This window comes from Vipera ursinii, assembly GCF_947247035.1.
Source record: "Vipera ursinii genome assembly, chromosome: 2".
Taxonomy (NCBI): domain Eukaryota; kingdom Metazoa; phylum Chordata; class Lepidosauria; order Squamata; family Viperidae; genus Vipera; species Vipera ursinii.
Window position 1 is genome coordinate 91,247,689 of NC_139513.1, and position 21,704 is coordinate 91,269,392.

At 38.3% G+C, this 21,704-nt stretch overlaps 1 protein-coding gene across 3 annotated transcripts; it reads right to left on the reverse strand.

The window, feature by feature from the left end:
* Positions 1–1,545: 1,545 nt before the first annotated feature.
* ZCCHC10 (zinc finger CCHC-type containing 10) lies at positions 1,546–18,655 on the reverse strand. 3 transcript variants are annotated; one of them, XR_014491308.1, is made up of 5 exons: positions 18,600–18,655; positions 11,398–11,556; positions 8,466–8,507; positions 5,422–5,811; positions 1,546–4,913 (listed from the first exon to the last, which is right to left on the reverse strand). XR_014491308.1 is itself a non-coding variant. In XM_083353572.1 (4 exons), exons 1-4 carry the CDS (start codon positions 18,647–18,649, stop codon positions 5,514–5,516), a joined length of 549 nt encoding a protein of 182 aa, XP_083209698.1. In that variant the 5' UTR covers positions 18,650–18,655; the 3' UTR covers positions 1,547–5,513. The 3 variants fall into 3 exon arrangements, 1 of the variants encoding a protein (XP_083209698.1); XR_014491309.1 differs by having other exon boundaries at positions 4,851–4,867; XM_083353572.1 differs by having other exon boundaries at positions 1,547–5,811.
* Positions 18,656–21,704: the final 3,049 nt, after the last annotated feature.

Here is a 21,704-nt window from a genome sequence, read left to right on the forward strand (position 1 = left end):
CTCCTCCTGTACCCTTCTCGTCTATCTGTGCATCTTCATCCTCTTGATGTTCTCCTTCTCCAGATCCCTCTGCAGCTTCCAGAAGTGTTGATGGGGTTACTTTCAAAACATTATTATAAAAATCATGCGCTTGCTTCACATTACTCAAACAGTACCTTTTGCCATCATACATGAAGCTCAACCCAGCTGGGATCTCCCATCTGAACCTTATATCTCTTTGCTTGAGCTCTTGCACAAGAAATATAAAATCCTTCCTTCTCTTTAAAATCTTTGGAGGAATTTCTTTTAGAACCAAAACTTGTTGACCAGCAATCACAACTTTGGTATCGTAGGCAGCTTGTATAACTTCATCTCTAATTTCCCTTTTTACAAAATAAACCACCACATCTCTAGGCAACTTTCTCTGTTTAGCAATCCACGAATTCACACGAAACACTTTGTCCATACCTTGTTTTAATTCAGATGCTGGATGGTTCAATACTCCCTCAAAAGCCTCAGAAACCAGCTGCTTTAAATCTTCCTTAATATTCTCTTTTAGGCCTCTAATTCTCACAGCAAACTGCATCTGGTAAAATTGGGCCAAGCTCTGTTCACTGTCGATTTTGTCTTTTAAATCTTCAATTTCCAATACTTTTGCTTCTAATAAAGCATTCTTTTGAATCAAGTCTTGCACTTGATCATCCAGCACCTCCACACATTTAGCAACTTTTTGCACTGAGGACAAAATGTCTACCTTCATTTCTCTAAGTTTCTGTTCCATCCTTTCTTCCATTCTCTGCTCCAATTTCTCCAATTTCTCCTCCATCTGTAGAAATTTAACACCCATTGACTCCAAAATTAACTGGGTATGTTTTTCAAGATCCTTCGATGTCAATACATCAGGAGAATGCAACGCCTGCAGCAATGATTGTTGTTGCACCGGAGAATTTCCAGCACTCCGAAAAGTTCTAGGGGGAGGTTTAGCCGCCATCTTTTACTTACAATTGTGACGCACTTTCACTTTAAGTTTTAAGCAAAGTCCATCAAGCTTGAGAGTAAAATAAAATCTTCTTCATCTCTTCATCTTTCCCTCTTGTACTGCTCTGCCTGCTCTTTCCCTTTCATAGTCTCTCCTTCAAGCAGGGATGGTCGCAGACGCCTGGCTCTGCTCCATTAGCAGAGACGCTGGTCAGCTGGGAGCAGCCCAGGCTACGGGGGAGTTCAATCCTTCAGCCGCCCAAGCTCCAAGCTCAGGCGGCCCCGGAGAACTCAACCCCCACCTGGGGGCTCACCCCCTCCTCTTCTCCCGAGGAGGGGGCTTCAGATTCGCCCGAACAGCTGATCGGCGCTGTTTCGGGCGAAAAAGCACCAGCTGAGCCGCGGGCAGCCCGGGAAGGCTCCCTCCGTCGCCGCGGAGCCACCGGAAGTCCCTCTACAATATATTCTTATAAAGATTCCTCAGAAGAGTGATCAGATATTCTGGTAACCCTCATTAGTCTTACTTATACTGTACATTTTGGCATGATTTACATAGTCAAAAGCTCTGTTATATCTGATCAAGCAAAAACAAACCTCATTCTGGGGGGGGGGGAACGGAGTGTTGTTTCTTATCTGATTTACATTATCTGCCTTATCTTGGGTCCTCTGCCTTACGGAAATGTGTTTGTTCATTTGGCATTTCCCTTTTTTTCATGTATGACTTTATTCTTTGTAAGTTGTATAGCAAAATTTCGTTTGCAATTGCAATTTGTGCAATAGTAAGGTAATTTGCTTTTTCCTGTAACTCTCTTCTTTGCATAGGTATTATCCATGTTTTCCAATATCTGGGCCATACAGTCTTGTTACATGCTTGTTGGAGTCATTAACACTTTTACTGCCTTTCTTCATGGCTTTAAACCTCTATATTTGTTCTTCCTATTCTGCTTAATTAGCAGGCAACAATCCTGTAGGTAAAGCAGAACATTCTAGACAGTTCTTTCATTATCTTTGATGATAGGTAGTAGTCATCATGAAAACAATCTGCAGTATTCATACTAAGTTTACAATCTGTAAAAATAAAAGTTTAAACCCTTAATTTGCATTTAATAATTTATTAATTTCTTAAATTATACATTCTATATAGCATGATTCAAATTTTTTTTCTGATAGTTTTAGAATTATAGTGCCTAAATTTTGCAAAACATAGAAATGATTACAGACTAAAATGCACAACTTACATAAACATTTAAATAGAACATTTGTATTCCAAAGTCATTCTACACACATTTTCATAAAAATATAAAAAAATAATTCAATCATTGATTTATACTTTAACTAGATTAGGATATTTAACATGTCCCCTCCCACATATTCCTCATAAAAAGGCTCTCACCCCCAAAAAAAGAAACCAAAAAGAAACTATGGATTAATGAATACTTCCAATAGCTATAATCTGTTATTTCTTTTCCATAACCTACAAGAAATGGACTGCAATAATCTTTCATAATATGCATCTTCCATTCAAATTTATTATATATATAACTTGTGCTATGCAAAAAATAAACATTTTTAAATAAGTGACTGTAAATTATAATATGACCAGATTAATCAAATGCATGTTATAGGCTAAGAATTTTTATGCAAAAATATCACAAGGGGAAATAAAGATATCTTTTTTTATCCAGCTCCACTGAAAATAAATATTTTTCTCATTGAAAGCATTTATATAACATTTTTTTCTAGGTGCCCAAAATAGTGTGCAGACAACAAAGCAAACACCTCAAACTCTTCCATTTCATAATGCTTTCAGGGCATATTTAATATTAGGGAAAGGCACAAAGATGAAACTTTTCAGTTGCAGCACTGAATACTACTCTCCATGCACAGTGCAAAAACAGCTTAAAGGGAAGTCTTTAAGCCTGAACACGTCTGATTAAAAAGATCAAAGCTTTTGGCCTTGATTCAAAGATTCTGATACGTAGTGCAGAGAGAGACATGTATGTAGCTGCCCTGCAAGGATTTTTATTACAAAACTGAAGGTGGTCTTTGTTAGTACTGGATAGTGCTGTTTCTCTTTCAGTGGACAGAGGATCAGGGGTCTGGTCCAAACTGTCTAAAAAGGAGTATCCTAGCCTTCTAGACAAGATGAGGGCACTGGGTACATTAAATCATTTAGATTTGGATGAGAAGAATAATTGCTATTACAACAAATGTCAAGCCACTATTTAAAGAATGACAAAAGTGCAGAAACAAGTGTTGCTAAATATATATATATATATAGATATGTAATAAAACTGTTGCTGCCATATATTCTCATACAGCAGGCTTCTTCTGCCTCAAGATTTCCCTCTGATTTAAAGAGCAATTTGTTATTCATCCTGTGTTTAAATATGAACATGGAGAACCTCTATTCAAGCCATATTCAGAGGGATGAGGGGGTCCCGCCTGGTCTTCAGGTTCAATCCAAGATCTCCCTCCTTCTAGAGGGCTGGAAGCAGCAGAGAGAAAAAAATGTCCACCTGTGTCAAGTGCTGATCAGAAATAAGTCTAACCCAAAATTTGCACAATTTAAAAACAGATTGAATTGATACTGTATTAGCAAAGGCAGTTTAAAAGCTTAATTACTACAAGAGGCAAAGGACGTGTTGATCTGCCTCCAGAAAAGTAATTTGGAGCAGCAAGCTTCAAGTGAACTGGCCCTATCGACTTTTGGTTGCAGCATCATCAACTGAAATCAGTGTTGCCTTGGAGTGAAATAAGTTTCTTATCTCTGGCTTAAATGCTTTTTGCAAGGGGATACCCAGGAATATTAACTGATTTTTGAGTTAAATATTATACCAGGAATATTAACTGATTTTTGAGTTAAATATTATAACTTTCTATTTTAGAAAATGCTGCTTTTTGGATATTTCTTTACTTTACAGTGTCATTGTGTTCTCTTTCCACTTTATAATAAACATAAGTACACTCTTTTTTAAACCTGTAATAGAACCCTAAGAATTTATTCTGAAATAATAATAATAATAAATCATTACATGTCATCATAAACAAGGATTTGGCATTTAAAGAGACAACTTAAAATGATCTAGTATTCACTCATTACTTTTACATTCCACTAAATTACAACCATAATAGCTCAAGGATTTGGGGGGGAAGAGAAAGGGGGACAATTAATAACTGGCAAAAGGTAAAAACAGAGGCTTAAAGGAACAGAAACACTGATAACTTGATGGTTAGCTGGCAATATTTCTGCCAAATGTAAAACATAGCATGAAGTCTTTCTTCCAAGGATTTCTGGGCTGAAATGTTTATCCAGTGACCAGTTGCCAAGCTAATGCTTTACATGAGAATAAATTTAAACACATCCCTTTCTCTGAAAGGAAGAAAAATATGAAAGTAAGTTATATGACTAGAAGTAGGAGTCAGGAAGTACCCCAAACACTTTCTTTCTCTAACTTCCTCTAAACTGGAAATAATACTATAGACAGAAGCCCGTACAGTTTTAATTTTGAAACTATAGCATAAACTATTTTTATTCCTTTGGGCTACCTCTTACTTATAGTATTAATATCTATTTCTATTGGAAACGCAGTAGATTACTGTAATGAAGTTTTCTTTGCCTGGAAGAGCGTATGAGGGAATTGAGCTTACCTTTCTCTTCCCCCAGCTATCATATCCTCTTCCACAAGTTTGTGTACTGTATAAGTAGAATGAACTAGCCAGCAATTATTCTACCCAAAGAGCAAAAGGAAATTGTACATGGCCGACAGTCAAAACCTAATGTTACAGGAGGGCTTGCAACAAGACTTGAGAGAGAGAGAGCTTAATTGTAGTAAGATACATACTCCTCAGTATAATGCGAAGATCTCTACCCATCATCATTTTGCATAGGCAAAGTCCAAGAGGGCAACTGAGACAGACAGCCTGGTTTCAATAGGCTCAACAATCCTACTAGACTGAGATGGTAATAAGATGAGTATATAGGATACTGATCACAAAAGAATCCAATTAACATAAATTTGATACTGAGCCATTAACTGACTACAATATTGAACTATTTTTTTTTACTATTTCAAACAAGCTTTTCCCCCCCCTGTACAAAATGCAATATTGTTTCCTCTGTAACTGAGGAGGAACATTAAATATGGCTTTGGGTATCTTAGCCATCTGAAATCAAACTTCATATTCTCCTTCCATCTTACTTGGACTATAAGACTGTTGTAAACACAAGATGGCTGAATGACTATTAACACAGGATGATTCAGAAAATATATTCTGCTTTCCGGCATGTAAACATCAGGATGACTGGACCTTAATTCATATAAATATTAGATTTCTTTAAAAATTAAGAAAAAAAAGGTAGCATTCCCTATTAAACAGTAATCCACAAAAATACTCTTTCAGTAAGTATTACTTGCCATTTAACAGCTTATGGCCTATCAACTACTATGTAAAAACACATACCGTTTTACAACTGTAAAAACAGACAACCGGTTAGTTTAGTTTGGCCATTATGCATTTTCGATGCGAGTTATTTTTTTACTGCCACCATAGTCCTAGCATCGCACTAAATCGTTCTTCTTCTTCTTTTTCTTTGGTGGTTCCTCGTCTGTGCTGCTGTCTGTGCTGCTGCTGCCACTGCCGCTGCTGCTGGAAGAACTTGACTCTGTTTCAAAGTCAGAAGAACTAGAAGAACTACTGGATGATGGAGAAGATGAAGAACTGGATGTGCTTTCATCGCTATCACTGTCATCTGACGAGGAGGAGGAGGAGGAGGAGTCATCACTCTCTGATGAAGACTCGCTAGCTGAGGTGATGCTGCTGCTGCTGCTGGAACTTGTCACACTTTTAGACCTGGCAGAAGTTTTAAAAGGACCAGCAGACATTATTTAGCAGTTTCACTAAGAGAAAGATTTTACCTTTTTAATAGGAAAAAAAACAAATAAATACACAGCATTAGGGGACAGCTTGCATCTTGTCCCCAAATAGTCTGACAGTCGCTCAAGGGCTGACATTTTTTGCAGTAGGCCTATGCAAATCGTTCTGTGAGATTTTGCCTCGGCACACATCTCTCAAAGCAGAAGAGTCTGCTGGGCTGTTTTCAAGGCTCTAGTGAGACTTTTCATGCATTACAGGATATATGGCACATCAAGGAGCAAATCCGTGCCTGGAGGAGTACGATGGAAAGGGACCCTTATCAAATGCTTTGCACAGGCTTACCATGTGGTCATCAATAATCATAAAAGAATAACATACATCAGAAAAAAGCTTTGTTGTTTTAATTAACACATTGAATTGATTCAAGTAATAATTCTGCAGGCATATCAGCCTATGCAATGATATAGAAATTATTAGAAAATCATTTCCTACTGTGTCAATTATTTACAGCAGGCATTAAGTTCATGTGTCTTCTCCTGCCGCCTTCTTCCTAATGATGATGATGATAAGGCAGGAAGTGTTTGCAGATACTTAAGTACAGTTTTCTGCAGCAAGGTTTCTATGGTGCATTATATAAGAATACATCAATTTTATATGATCTGAATTGCTTGTAACATGTTCCAGGCAGTTTAAGGTTCTTTTTTTAGTGCTTAAGACCCTAAACAGTTTAGAACCTCACTATCTTGCAACCATTTGTTTAAGGGTGTGCTGATAAACTGGCTCTGCCAGTTCCATTGCTACTGCTACACTGCCAACCAGGTTACTGGCATGTTGCAGCTCTGCTCTGCGCTGGTCTGAACTGGCTCACAAAATTCCAGAACATTTAACAATTGGCTCTTACAAGCACACCACCGGATTTAACTCATTAGAGCTTGTCCAGCAGGAAAGGCCCTCTTAAAGAAGCTCTCACTTTGTAAGGCCAGTTTGGCCAGCAAATAGAATAGCCTTCTATATTTTTCTCAAGCTACAGAATATATTGCCTCAGAAGTTGAGTTCGGTCTCTGGATCTTTTTGCTTTAAATATCCAGAAAAGGCCTTGGGCTCTTGGCGGGGGGGGGGGGGAGTGTCACAGTGATAGGTCAGAGATAGTCTGGGTCATTGTGCAGCAGCTTTGGAAAAAAAGCAGAAATCCATGGTAGGAAAGGGACTAAAAATAAAATTGTCGTCATTATAATGGTTCTTATAAAAATCTATAGTATATCCACACCCATAATATTGTAAACAGTATGACAGTTTCATGGGCAGGGGGGGGGAGGAGGCAATATCATAGATATGGAAAACTACTGAAGATGAAACAAAAATATTTTAAGGACTTAAAAGGCTTCCCTCCTCACATTTTATTTATTAAGTCAGTCACAGCAAGTAATCGCCCCAAATGCCTCTAAGCACCTAACAATGTTTACAATAAAGGTAAAAGAAGTACAATCGCAACTACAAAATTAAAATACATGTTAGCTGAGAAAAATACAGCAGTCACTAATATAGCTAGGAGGCACCAGCTTAGGAAAAAGTAATGCAAGGAATGAAAATTGTTGAAGTGGAAACCAGTAGAACCAGGCTAGAGAGCACTGTTATGTCAACACAAATCAAGTGACTTTCAAGGCCTTCAGGAGAACATCTAGGTATTTACTGACTGGGAAACATACACAGAAGGGGTTTGATTTACGTATAACACAAGAGATACATCTTTTGGCTTGTTGCTTCATGCTTGTCTGATGTTAAAAAAAACACACACAAGACTAATCAATCCGAGTTGTGGTCTGAGAGCTTTCTACTAAGTAGACCAGTTCCTGAAAAAAGGTGATATGCCTGGAGAGCCAAGAATTGCAGTGAGCCTGCATAAAGCCTGACAACTGGGGGATGGGAGATGAAAACATTCTTGAGGTACATTTCCTTCGCAAAAATATAGGATCAGGTTTTCATCCAATGAAAATGACTGAAAGGAAATTTAGAATCATTTTTAAAAAAAAAATCACAGAGCATGTAACTAGCCTGTGAAATTCATTACCAAATGTGGTGATGACCTAGATATATCTTTAAAAGAGGATTAAATGAGTATGTAGTCGATCAAGGGCTTAGTCTTGAGGACTCAGTGTTTCCCTTGGGTTGGCAGGGTGCCTCCAAATACCAGTTACAGAACAACAATGACAGGAGGAATTAGGTCTCCAACTACTGTTTATGAACACCTCGGAGAGAGTTGGTTTGCCAATATGAGAAACAGAATGCAGGGCTAGTATGGGCGTAGGCCTGATTTATCAGTTATTCTCATGCTCTTTTTTAGCCAGACTTCTTCAATGTGAAAACGTTTTGACATTTAAACCATTTTACTATATTTCTGTATTGGCGTTTTTTTATTGTTGTTAGCTGCCTTGAGTTCTTTAAGAATAGAAGAAAAGGATATAAATCAAAATAATGAATAATCATATTAAAAAGAATCTCTTCTTTCAAGCTAAGAAAGGATCGGAAGTGGGAGAGCATGTCAGTATGAGTCAAAGTGACAGATAGCGATGCTATGAAACTATTAATGTGATAAAATCTATTTATTTATTTTTAATTATTTCTTTACATACCTTTTTTTCTTGCTCTTCCTATCTGTAGTACATTCTCCGGAACTGATTGGGAGGGAAGAGAATCAGGTGGAAAGAAATTACTTCAGTTAATATGTACTTTTCAATCAAAAACCTGCACTAACATTAGATCAAAATCAGTTTCTTAACAAATGAGAAATTATAAGGCAAAGGTGGAAATCTAAGATATTAAAAAATGAACAAAAAATAAAAAAGAACTAAATAGAGCTGCATATTTAAACTGTTTAAATAAATATTATTTATAAATCATTCAAAAAAATTCATAACCAAACAGCATATAAATATTGTTCATATGTGAAAAAAATATTTTGATATATTTTGGTTTCTTTTGACTAAGTCAAACTTAAAAGAGAATCAGTTGTACATGTTTAATTGTAATGGAGTATCTTAATATAAATATTTCAGATCTACAAAGCAAGTACACTGAACTTTTTTTAAAAGATGTTTTAGATATTAACTTTTAATCTTAACTAATTCTTTTCTATAATCTTAGTTTAAACCTATCTGCTTATTACATGCATACAGGTCAAAACCTAGTCTCAATTCTTAACAAATCAAGCAGCAACAAAATAACAGAATGCAGAATAAATTATAAATTATGGTATTTAAATGGCCAATAAAACATTTCAATTTTTGAAGAAAAGATCTTAGCCATATAAATAGGAATATAGACCGGGTAGTTCTTTGGTTAGTCTAGTATAACTATTATTTTCTTCAACGTATTTCTAATGAAGAGTAACAACCCTGACTTATTTGCTGGACTGAAATGTCCAACAATACCCTATTAAGGTAAAGAAATGTACATTATATAGAAAAAAATGGTTATAATGTCACTTAAACAAAAGTGCTAGTAAAAATTAGTCTCTTCCTATTTGTTAAAAAAAATCACAGTAGCAAAAGATCACTTTTATAATATGTCCACTTTGAATAACATCTAATTTAATTATAATTTTAATGTTCTTAGAATGTGCAAAGTTCATTCAGCCAGAAATGGACCATTTCAGAGAATTCTACAAAACTGTTTCTATTTGGATCATCTGATCTCCTGGACATACCATTTCAGGGACTATTTGGCTGTTTCATCGGGAATATTATGTCCAGAACACATTGGACTACTGCTGATTCACAGAATTTAATTCTGGAAAAGGCTGAATCTCCACCCAGAATAGCATGGTCCAAACTGCCTCCCTGGAATTTGGCACAGTCCGAAGAGAAACAAAACATTCCATTTCCATTTAATAATGCACCAGCCTGAATTACATAAATAACTTTTAACTATGAGGGTAAATAGTGAGGGAGTGGGCAGGAAAACAATGCTAGGAACAGACATGGAGTGAAAGGACTAAAAAGAAAAAAGAAAAAGAAGAATTGCAACAAAAAGAGAACTGAACTAGTAGTAGAATAAGTGAGAATAACCAAGGGGAAAAAAAGTGATCACATAATAGTTCCAGGAAAGAAAACAGTTCAAAACTGAACTGTAATAATGTATTTACTGCTGACTTAAATAGCTGCTGCCAGAGTTCTGTTGATCATGATAGAGAGATATTAAAAAGAGCCCCCACTGCAATTGTTTTACATACTGATTCAGAACCTTGAAAGAGGCTTGCTCAGACTTACTCTAATTTATGTCCAAACATACATCCTTACGAACTTATGTCTATTTTAATGGTTTGCCCATAATTAAAGAGAAGAGGCAGTGACATAATATTCTCTTTTCCCATGCACAAGTTTCAGTCTTTATGAGATGTGACAAACATTTTCAATTTGAAGCATTTTCAATTTCAAAACAGGCAGTTCTGATCTCAAACTGCAGCCTTGCCAGAACCCATTCTGCCAGAATGTTCCCCACATTATTTTTCTTGTGCAATTATTACCATCTCTGTCAAATTATCATTTACACTGTGTAAGATGTTACTAATGGTGAGCATTAACCTGACCACTATTGGAACTATTTCAATGTCAAGATTGCTTCTGCAGGGTCCTAGAATCTCTTTTCCACCAAGGGTTAGAGGGCAGAGACAATTCAGATTGCAGAGTAACAAGCTGTGCCTGGAAGAAGATGCCCTGTTGAGCCAATTTTAAATCGACTTTTCCCCTTTCTAGCAGCTTCTCATAGCCAATTATTCTATAGCTGGACAAAAGTTTGCCTCCAATCCTTCTGTGATTTCCCCTATTCACATGAGGCTTGGTCCTAAGGCACCGATCTTTATCCTCATGACAGGACTTTATGAACTCCTGAATGGGTTTAAGTTTGAAATGGAGTGCTCAGTATCACAGTAAGTATTGTAATGATGTAACAACTGTGTTGAGACAGCCCCATTTCAATATCAGAATGTTTCTGTTAAGGTTCCCGTGAGACGCCAGAACTTTGCTTAACTAGACTTGGTCTAGAAAACTGCTTTACCGTTAGCGGGCTTTACCCTGAAAACAATAAAGATTTTTTTCAGAAATCTAAATGATTCCTTTTTCCTGAGTTTGCTTGTCTCATGGGACTTAAAAAGTTAAGAAGCTTACCCATCTCCACTATTTTCTAAGATTTTTCTAGCCCTTTATGTAACCCTGTCAGATACATGTTAAAACAAAAAAGCTGCATTTTTGCCAATATAAGATTTCATGTCTGTTTTGGAAGCTGAGAGAGAATTAATGTTTTATTGACCTTGTCAATACTATCAATACTTTTACTGACAGGAAGCCATTCATTCAACTCCTGATAACTGCACCCAGGATTCTCTCAAGCTAAAATGAATCCTTTATAAGCTTAGCTTTCAGGATTATTTGGGTTATAGTGTTATGCATGACATTCTGATACATTCCTCCCCAACGGTGCAGAACTTGTTAGGTTTTCACTCTTCCTTCCTTGTACATATATATATTTTTATAAATGACATGTAATCTTTTACATAGTATATCATACCTTTGTTGTAGTAGCTGGTTCTCTTTTTCTTTAAGTGCTTTTTTAAATTCTGCTGTTCGTGATGGTCTATACAGATATTTTCTTTTCCCTGTACATTCATATGTCCAGTGTCCAAATTCCAAACATTTCTGACACCTTACATGTTGTTTATTTGCCTCTCTGTGGAAATACATAAAAGTGATTGAGACTAGTTGTATTTTATTTAAAAAGTCAGATAGAACAAAAATTTGCTTGTAACTAGATGGCAGTTTCAAACTAACTCCTGCTAGTTATATTATTTATAACTTGATGATTACTCAAATTCTCACAATTCAATAAATTTCATTTGTTTAATCAGTTTATCTTGCTATTCATCTTGCCAATGATTCTGGGTCGATAACAAAATTTAAAAACCAAAGAAATCAGCAATCAGCCCCATATCTGATAAAATAGCCAAGTTTTAAGAATTCTGTAAGGCCAACTAAGTTGGGGATAACTTGGCTAGGGCAGGTGCTCCAATAGAAAAATCATGTTTTCTGAGACATGCAAGATGGCTTTTGCTAATCAAAGAAACTCAGCATGTTCCTCCTGATATGATGGGATGGATATAGATAATTAAAGAAGGGTGATTCCCTCAAATAACCAGTGCCCATGACATGAAAGGTTTTATAGGTACAACCCACACCTTGAATTACACCTGGAAGCCTATTAGCCAGGATAGCTTGAGTAACAAAAGTTAACATGGCCATATCAGATGTAGCCAGAATTCTAATTGCCCAATGTCCTTCAAATCAGCCAATGTAGAGCCCATTTCAGTAGTCCAATGGAAGATAACCACAGCATCACATACCACGAACAGTGTGTCCTGGTCCAGGAAGGGCACAACCAGCAACATAAAGCTATTCTTGGCCATAGTTGCCACTTGTTCTTCAAATAGGAACCATGAGTCTAGGACAGGGGTAGGCAACCTTGACTCTTTTATGACTCGTGGACTTCAACTCCCAGAATTCCTGAGTCAAATAGCACACTGATTCTGTCTATAATATATGCCCATCCAGAATTAAGGATGATAAATCACTGGCATAAAGGTGTCCTAGCGCCCACAGCCACACAAGATTTGCTAGAGTTGAGCTGGAATCTATTCTTCCCTCTCCAGATCCCTGCAACCTCCAAATACCAAGATAGAAATTGCGTGTCAATTTAATAGCAATCATTTTATTTATTTGTATTTCACATAAACCCTAGAGCCCAACTTTACAGAATCTCATGTCGAGTTATTTTGGGGGTAGCACCTCTAAATATCACCTGAATGTCCCAGATTACCAAAGCTAGTCCTTGCCTCCACCTTCTGGCCTTGGCTGATATTACAACTGAACCCCAGGCAGGCAGATTTCCAAGAAGGCAATCTTCCTCTATGCTCGTCCAAGTTTCAATATTGCAAGCAAGGGAGGGAAGTTTTATTATGGATTGTCCTGGCATTTAGTAGCAGCATCCAAACGCCTCTGCCTCTGAAGATTCAATGATTAAGAAATGTAATAGAGAGTAGGGGGCTGAAACACAGCAATGGTACAAGACACCAGAACTACATTCCCTGAGTGAGGCCTACTTCCTACTTCCTGCCATATTCCCCATAACCCAACTCCTGCATGGTAAAGGCCAGATAGCTGTCACACCAAACCAGAAGCTGTTTAGCAGCCACAAGGCCCAGGCTGATTGATCCCATCACCAGTCTTCAATTCCTGCTCCTACTGCCATCAGCTCTTATCACTAGAGAGAGTCTGCTGCTACCCAAACTCTTGCAGCCATATCCAGCAGAATATCCAGACCATTTGCTAGGACTCTCCAGCACCTTTTTTCTTCATCACTGTGTTGTGCTGATTGCCCCAACGTTTGATTGGAATGGTTGTGGCTAGCACACAAATCAAGTGACCCAAAATGGCTCCTCTCCTATAATCTGTTGATGGTTACTACAAAAGGTCATTTTATAAATGCATCTTCCTAAAGCTCTGCACAAGGAGCATTTTACATTGTTTAAACAGCAGTCACATTCGAAAGATGTCATTATTAAATGCCTTATACTTAAATATCAAGGTAGCTGGCATATTCATTTTTTGAAATCACTTACGGTTGTGTCTAAATTTTAAAGACTATCAGTAATTCATTTGCGCAATTCAGAAATTCATTGTCTGGAATGGTATTTCAAAGCATTTAAAACCAGTTTTTGAGCATATTTAACTAATAATATACGGTAATTATAGAAAGCTGCTAGGTTGAATCCACAATAGCTGGATTCACAAAAAGCAAGCTAAATATACTTTATTTACTTTGAGTTCAGCATACTACTCAAATTCAGCCACTGTAGTTTATAAGTCACAGTTAATGGTTCAGGAAGTTTTTCAAATGCAGCAACTTGTAAACTGAACAACTCATGGCTTAGTATGGTAGGTACATAGTCACAATAAAACCAACAGTCACTGGTTACTCTGCTATTCAGAATTTGCTAAAATATTACTATGAATCACCTACCGGCAATTAGAATTTATATGATTGATCCATAGTTCACTTGACCCAAGACAATTGAATTTCATCAGTTTTTGAATACAAACCAACTCAATGTATCTCAATATTCACTCAAAAGTGTGTATTGTATTGACTCAAATACAATGTTTGCTTCCTTGGAATAATGCAGATTTTTATCTAAGGTTTTTTTTCCTAATCTATAAAGTCATCTTTTAATCTCAATATTAGCTATCTCTTTTAGAATTAGCAGCATAATTTAGAGGAAGATTTATGGTGTATTGTGATACAATCTCTCTAAGTTATATACTTTCATGTGATATCAGGATGCAAGTAAAAAAACAGTTTTTATTCTCAAAATTTTGTATTAGAGCTTCTGTGCTTATTCAGGATGCACTGCAGGGGGTGAACTAGCTCCACACCAGATTTCAGGAATAAAATTAATGTGTTTAGCCTCTGCAAGGCTTAAATAATATTGCTATAAAGATTAAAGTAGGAAAGAGTAAGAATAAAAATTGAATGTTTAAAATCCTTTAAGCTCTATTTTTAACTAAACTGATTTGATTACTTTTCAGTGTGTGGTTATGGAAAATTGGTTCTTTAATCATGTTCTACGTTTTTAAATAAAATATTTTGTTAATATTACATTCATTAAAGCAATTTAGCAGAATTTTACAATCCTTTAAAGACATATAGCATATGGAGTGCATTGTTCACTTCTTAGATTCATACCTTCCCAATTAACTGGATTAGAATAAGATTGTTTACAGAACTAAAGGTAAGAGATTATCTCCCTTGAAAAGGGTGATCTTTTTAAGAGTCTCAGAAATAACTAACTCTATTAACTGATGGTGAAAAATGTTGAAAATTGTACCTATAAAACAGTCAGAAAAACCCTAAACAATTAAACTGTATATGGAAAAATGTGGATTGAGGAATTAAAATACAGCTATAACATAGATAATATCTGGATGGGCCATCCAAACATTTACATAAAAATTTCATCCTGTATTTACAATAAGCTTCTCCTGATGAGGCAGTGGAAAATGGCAACAGATTGTCTGAAGACCAGTCATCTGAAGCTCAGTTCAGATGAAATACAGCAAAGTGTCAGAGAGTGAGTGAGTGTATAAATCAACCAATCTTTTCAAGAACACAAACCTTACTGCAAATTAATACTGTGATATTCTCTTATCACAAAAAAGATAAACCACCTTAATTTTACATCTAAGCAATGTTTACAGAATGTGACTAATTTTAGAAAATTAAGACACACAACTTCCAGGCTCCCATTTAATGTGGCTCATTTAACCATGATTTATTGCTTCTTAAAGCTATGAATGTTGTCCATTCCCAGAGCAGCTGCCATTGTCTACAGTACTTAATAGTTTCAAATTCTGATTATTGCTAACAGGAATACCAACAATTGTGAGATTAGATGATATAGTCTGAAAAATATTGTGTGTGTGTGAGAGAGAGACAGAGAGAGATAGTATTATTTATGTTTACTGTTGTGACTATGTATTTACCAGATTTTCTGAACACATCCAAATATTGTATAAATAATGTAATTGAAAAAGGGTTGAAGACTTAGAATTAAATTATTATTTATTTATTAATTGAATTTATATACTGCCCTATTCCCGAAGGACTCAGGGCAGTTCACAGGGCAACTTAAAAACAATACAAAAAGAGAGAATAAAATACAATTAAATTAATACAAGCCCACAAAATTAAGATAACATTAAAATTGAAATTTAAAATTAATTTAATTTAATTTAATTTAATTTAATTCAATTTAATTTAATTTAATTTAATTTAATTTAATTCAATTTAATTTAATTTAATTTAATTTAATATAATTTAAAATCCCTCAGTCCAGGCCAGACAATTCAAACAACCAAGTTTTTAAGTCCCGGCGAAATGAGCGAAGATCGGGGGCAGTCCGGAGTTCCGTTGGCAGTTGATTCCATAGGGCAGGCACGCCCACAGAGAACGCCCTCCCCCTGGGAATCACCTGCCAGCAATCTCTAACCGGCGGAACCCTAAGGAGGCCCTCCCTGTGGGCGCGCACAGGACGATGGGAAGCTGATGCTGGCAGCAGGTGCTCCCTAAGGTAATCCAGACCCATGCCATTTAATTTAATTTAATTTAATTTATTAATATTTCTATACCGCCCTTCTCCCGAAGGACTCAGGGCGGTGTACAGGGCAAGAATAAAAACACAGAATTACAAAAGTTAAAAAGTTATTAAATACATGCCCACTAAAAAATAATTAATACATAATAAAAACCCCAATAAAATGACAGTAAAAACCCCACCAATCCCCCCTCAGGCCAGGCCGGCTTGTTCGAACAAGTATGTTTTTAGATCGCGGCGAAAGGAGCAAAGATCAGGCGCCGTCCGGAGCTCAACTGGTAACTGGTTCCATAGTTCCGGGGCGCCCACAGAGAAGGAACTCCCCCTGGGGGCCACCAATCTACATTCTCTGACCGATGGCACCCTGAGGAGGCCCTCTCTGTGGGAACGCACAGGGCGGAGGGAAGTTGATGCCGGCAGCAGGTGTTCCTTAAGGTTTAGGGCTTTATAGGTCATCACCAGCACCTTGAATCTCACCCAGAGGGCAACTGGAAGCCAATGCAGCTCGCGGAGAAGAGGTGTTACATGAGAGTATCGGGAAACTCCCATTACTACTCGCGCAGCTGCATTCTGCACCAGCTGAAGCCTCCGAGTGGTCCTCAAGGACAGCCCCATGTAGAGAGCATTGCAGTAGTCTAACCGGGAGGTCACGAGCACATGAGTGACTGTGCGTAGGGCATCTCGGTCCATTTAGGGCCACAACTGGCGCACCAGGCAAACCTGGGCGAAAGCCCCCCTGGTCACGGCTCCTATATGATCTTCCAAACTGAGCCGTGAATCCAGGAGGACGCCCAAGTTACGAGCCCTATCGACGGGGGGGTAACACCTCAACCCCCATCATTAAAGATGGAGAACAATGGTTCACTCGAGATGCCAGTGTGCACAGCCACTCAGTCTTGGCAGGATTGAGTCGGAGCCTGTTTCTCCTCATCCAAACCCGAACCGCCTCCAGGCAACGGGACATCACGTCGAGGGCATCACTGAGTTGGTTCGGGGTGGAAAGAAAAAGTTGGGTATCATCAGCGTACTGATGATACCTCACCCTGAAACCACGAATGATCTCACTCAGCGGCTTCATATAGATGTTGAACAGGAGGGGGGAGAGGACCGACCCCTGAGGAACTCCACAAACGAGAGGCCTTGGGGCGGACCTCTGCCCTCCCGTCAACACCGACTGCAAATGGCCCAGGAGGTAGGAGGAGAACCACCGTAAAACAGTGCCCCCCACTCCCAACCCCCTGAGACGTCGCAGCAGGATACCATGGTCGATGGTATCAAAAGCTGCTGAGAGATTATGAAAAAGTCCAAAGAAGTTAAGAACCTCTTAACTAATTCCAGCATTACAAAATATTTAAATTTACAGAGAGAACACTTTGAGTGCCAGCATTAGTGAAAGCTCACTATAAAATGTTTAACACAAGATTAAAGATTAGCAGTGGGCTAATGCCTCCTTAAGTAACACCAGTTGCCTGCAATTAGTGCAGGTTTGCATCCCACCAGGCTCAAGGTTGACTCAGCCTTCCATCCTTCCGAGGTAGGTAAAATGAGGACCCAGATTGTTGGGGGCAAATTAAGCTGACTTTGTAATAATGCCGCTTGGGGGTGTGTGTGAAAGCCCTAATAAGCAGGCATATACATAGAATGAAGGCTACTGCTAAGCTTGTAAGCCGCCCTGAGTCTTCGGAGAAGGGCGGGATATAAATGGAATTAAAATAAAATAAAAATAAATAAAAGCCAATTAGAAGATATTCATTTCATTTACTGTAATATATATAAACAGCATTATTGAAGTCTTTAAAGGTGTTAGCATGTATTTAATCATTAATTTATGAAACCATAATCTGGCTCACACAATTCACTAACACACACCAAACAAACCACATTTTAGCTCAGTATTGTACACTGTACTTTAGCCACTGATTCTATTCTATTTAAGACTGTGTAGAATCACCATGCACATAACATTTAGCAGTGCTGCACAGGAAACAACTACCCTTTTATTTCTAATAATGTTCGAACAAATAACTCTTTGTGAGAAAGTTATGGGAGACGGCACTTCCATGTGCACGCCACCAAGCAAAGCAAAACAAACAGGGCAAGAAGTCACGACCATAACTGCCCCGGACACCGATTAAACCGCTTACTCTGACAGTTTTTCCCCAGCAAGCGATGCTGAACGAAACATACCGCAACACACAACGGCTCTCCTCCCGAGTTTAGCATCAAGGGAGCTAGGACGTCTTTCGCACCTTTACTCCGACCCCTGCAGAAGCCGCGGCGTTGTAGGTACTTCAGCACCTGCCCTCTCGACGCGTACACGAGAATCCACCCTCCTTAAAAGACCAATTGCACACACGCAACTATGTCTCGCCCTTTTTAAAAAAAAAAAAGTCTTCCCAATTCTTCCCTCTTAGTGCTGTCCTCCCCTAACAGCTGGGGAGCAAGTGGTTTGGATTTCCCGCGCTTCACCCGCAGGACTGCCTCCCGCTCGTTTAACACCCCTCTCTCGAGAAGCCCAGGGTGGTTGCTTCCCTCTCCAGCCCTTCTCTACCCGCCACACACTCACGCTTGTCTCCGAGCAATCAAACGATGCATGGGAGTCGCCATCTTAGCCATCGGCCGGGCACGAACCCAAGAAGCATGCCGGGAATTCCACCCTCCCTTTTCCTGTTCTATCGGATGACGTATTTCGGCAGCCAGTGAAAGGAGCGGGGAGGGGAACCTTCGGACGGTACCATTGGGCATCGTAGGTGGACGTCTTTGCTCTCTTTTGCTTGCCCGTGCTCTTTTTCTTTCGAGTATCTCTCGCCTTCCTTAGCCTTTTCCCGAGCTATTGGTAATCCTTTTTTTCTTGAGGATTCAGTCGAAACGGAGCGGTTTTTATTTAAGTATTTTTTTTTAATGTCCAACCAGAATGGAATAAGCCATTTCGAACTGCAAGTTCTTTCTTAAAAGAGAACATTAGCTATAAAAAGGAGGCGGGGGAGATGCTGGTCTCTGATATGGAAACTTTCTCTCTCCCCCGCCCCCTTGTTTCTTTGAGCGTGATGCGTTCAAAACTATACATGTCCTTCAGTCTCGGATAACGCTGCCAGAGTCATAACTTCATACAATGAGGTTCTAAAATCCAGAGATGATAAAAATGGATTGTTACTTGAGACTGTAGGGTACAGTTTGTGAATATTCTGTGCTCAACAAAAGGAAGAAACTATAATTTCAAAAATTAATATTTATTGTACTGCTTGTCATATTTTACTTACATGGAAATAACGTGGCTCGTAACAAAACCAAATGTTCAGACTCAATTTGGCATTTTTTTCCATTTATCAAGTCCTTGTGAACCTGGGATAGGTAGATATGGATGTTTGATGGTGTTAAGCATATTGTCGTTCTGCTTCTATTTTCTGGTATTTGTATTTTGTGGTTATCTCAGTTTCTTTCTCTTCTGCTATTTCCAGGTACTGTCATGTCCACTATCCAGACTTCTTTGTCTTTCTTATCAACAATTGTTAACTCTAGGGTATTACGTTGCATAGGGACGCAGTGGCTCAGTGGCTGAGCTTGTCGATCAGAAGGTCGGCAGTTTGGCGGGTCGAATCCCGAGTGCCGTGTAACAGTGAGCGCCTGTTACTCGTCCCAGCTTCTGCCAACCTAGCAGTTCGAAAGCACGTAAAAATGCAAGTAGAAAAATAGGGACCACTATGGTGGGAAGGTAACAGCGTTCCGTGCGCCTTTGGCGTCTAAGTCATGCCGGCCACATGACCACGGAGACGTCCTCGGACAAGCGCTGGCTCTTCAGCTTTGAAACGGAGATGAGCACCGGCCTCTAGAGTTGGAAACAACTAGCACGCATGTGCGGGGGAACCTTTACCTTTACCTATTATGTTGCATATACACAGACTTTTATGCCTCACAAGTTATAACACAATATGAGAAGGTTTTGATGACTCAAGCAGATTGGAACTTACGCTTAGTCATCTTCACACAACAAAGTATGACCAAAGCTAAAATAAATATAATTTATCTCTTGCCTGTTTTACTAATATCTATTTTCTGTAATTGGCCCTTTTAGTCTGTAATTGGTCTTTACAAGATTGTAAACAGAATGTAACTAATTATATACAGTTGATTAATTATATAGTTGATTAAACTATTTCTTTTGGAAGGGCAAACATCAGAACATTATCTAACTCTTAAGATTCTGTTTTTTATTTTTAATCCAACAATTACTTTCTCTGTAATTTTTCAGAATCTGTTTATAAAAATGAAAAGACAGCTTTCTGGTATGATATAAATATATTTGTTAAGTCCCTGTTTGTAAATCAGGCGCATAGGCTGAAATACCTATAAAAAATTTGAAATAATATACATGTATTGTATTGTGACAAGGGAATTTATATTGATATTTATGTAAATATAGAAAATAAATATAATTAAACAGAATTGTATCCAAACTTATACCTCATTAAACTGAACATTCCTTCTATAAGTGGAGAAAATTAAAATCTGGCATTCACTGAGGAAATATGGAGGCTTTCATCTTTCCCAATTTCACCTTTTGACATCCATATCTAGAGCCTCTCCATGTTGTCCTAGCAAAATTCCTACCTCCCAGAACAGTGAAGGACATAGTGAAAAACCCTCTTCAAAAAACAAAATTCATCTGAGTGCAATTCTGACTTCAACACTTTGACTGAAGACAGATTCAATTATTCAGAATATGTTAGACCAGGGCTGTCAAACTGCCAGCTCATGGGCCGGTTGCATCATACAGAGGCCGCACCCACCCCAGCTCCGGCAATGCAAAAAAAGTTGCGATACATCGCAACACGTCACGTGATGTGGCATGTTTGACACCGGTGTGTTAGACTAAGCCTAAGAAAAATGAAAAGCAATTCAATCAGAGTGAAGTTCTTTATTTGCTTTGACACAATACAGATAGTCCTTGACTTACACTGATCTCTGAGCAACTGTTTGATGCTATATTAGATACCCAAAAAGATGACCAAGATTGGAAATTCTGAAGGCCCCCTCCCCATGGTCACATGATCACATTTTGGGCAATCAGCTACCAGCCTATACTTACAGCCATTTGTAATGGTTCAGGGTCACATCACCATGATGTACAACTTTCCCCCCCCCCCCCCCAGAAACCAGTGTTTACTTTTGGCTTCCAGCAAAGAAAAGCCCATTCTGAACTATGGATTTACTTAATGACCACTTAACAACTGCCACGAAAAGCTTGTAAAATTAGGTGCGGTTACATGATGACCTGCTTAATGACTGGCAAGACTTAAGACTGGGTTCAATTACTTGTAAATCAAGATTACCTATAGACAGGTTCTTGCCAGACTGAGCACTTACTACTCCCACCCTAATGGATCTCCTTGGGAGATTCTAGGGAGTGTCAGTCATTTTCCTTCCTCTGTCCCCTATCCAGCTCTGAGCTGGGCTGCCTCTTATCTCTCTCCCCTTTGTGGAATGTGGTCCCTCCTTCCTGGAAAACTGCTACTTCACTAGAGTCCATCATGCTAACTCCCCCTTCATGGGCATCATCTCTCACATAATGTTTTATTTCTCTGTAACACTTCTTAAGCCACTTACTGACTTCTCTAACACTATAGGGAACAAGTTTCACATAGAATTTAAAAAGGCATTAAAGTGGCCTTCT

Coding starts and splice junctions, on each gene's coding strand:
- ZCCHC10 (XM_083353572.1), bottom strand. CDS start 18,649: ATGGCTAAGATGGCGACTCCCATGCATCGTTTGATTGCTCGGAGACAA. Junction 11,557..18,599: donor TTGATTGCTCGGAGACAAGC/GTGAGTGTGTGG, acceptor GTATTTCCACAG/AGAGGCAAATAAACAACATG. Junction 8,508..11,397: donor AACCAGCTACTACAACAAAG/GTATGATATACT, acceptor CCTCCCAATCAG/TTCCGGAGAATGTACTACAG.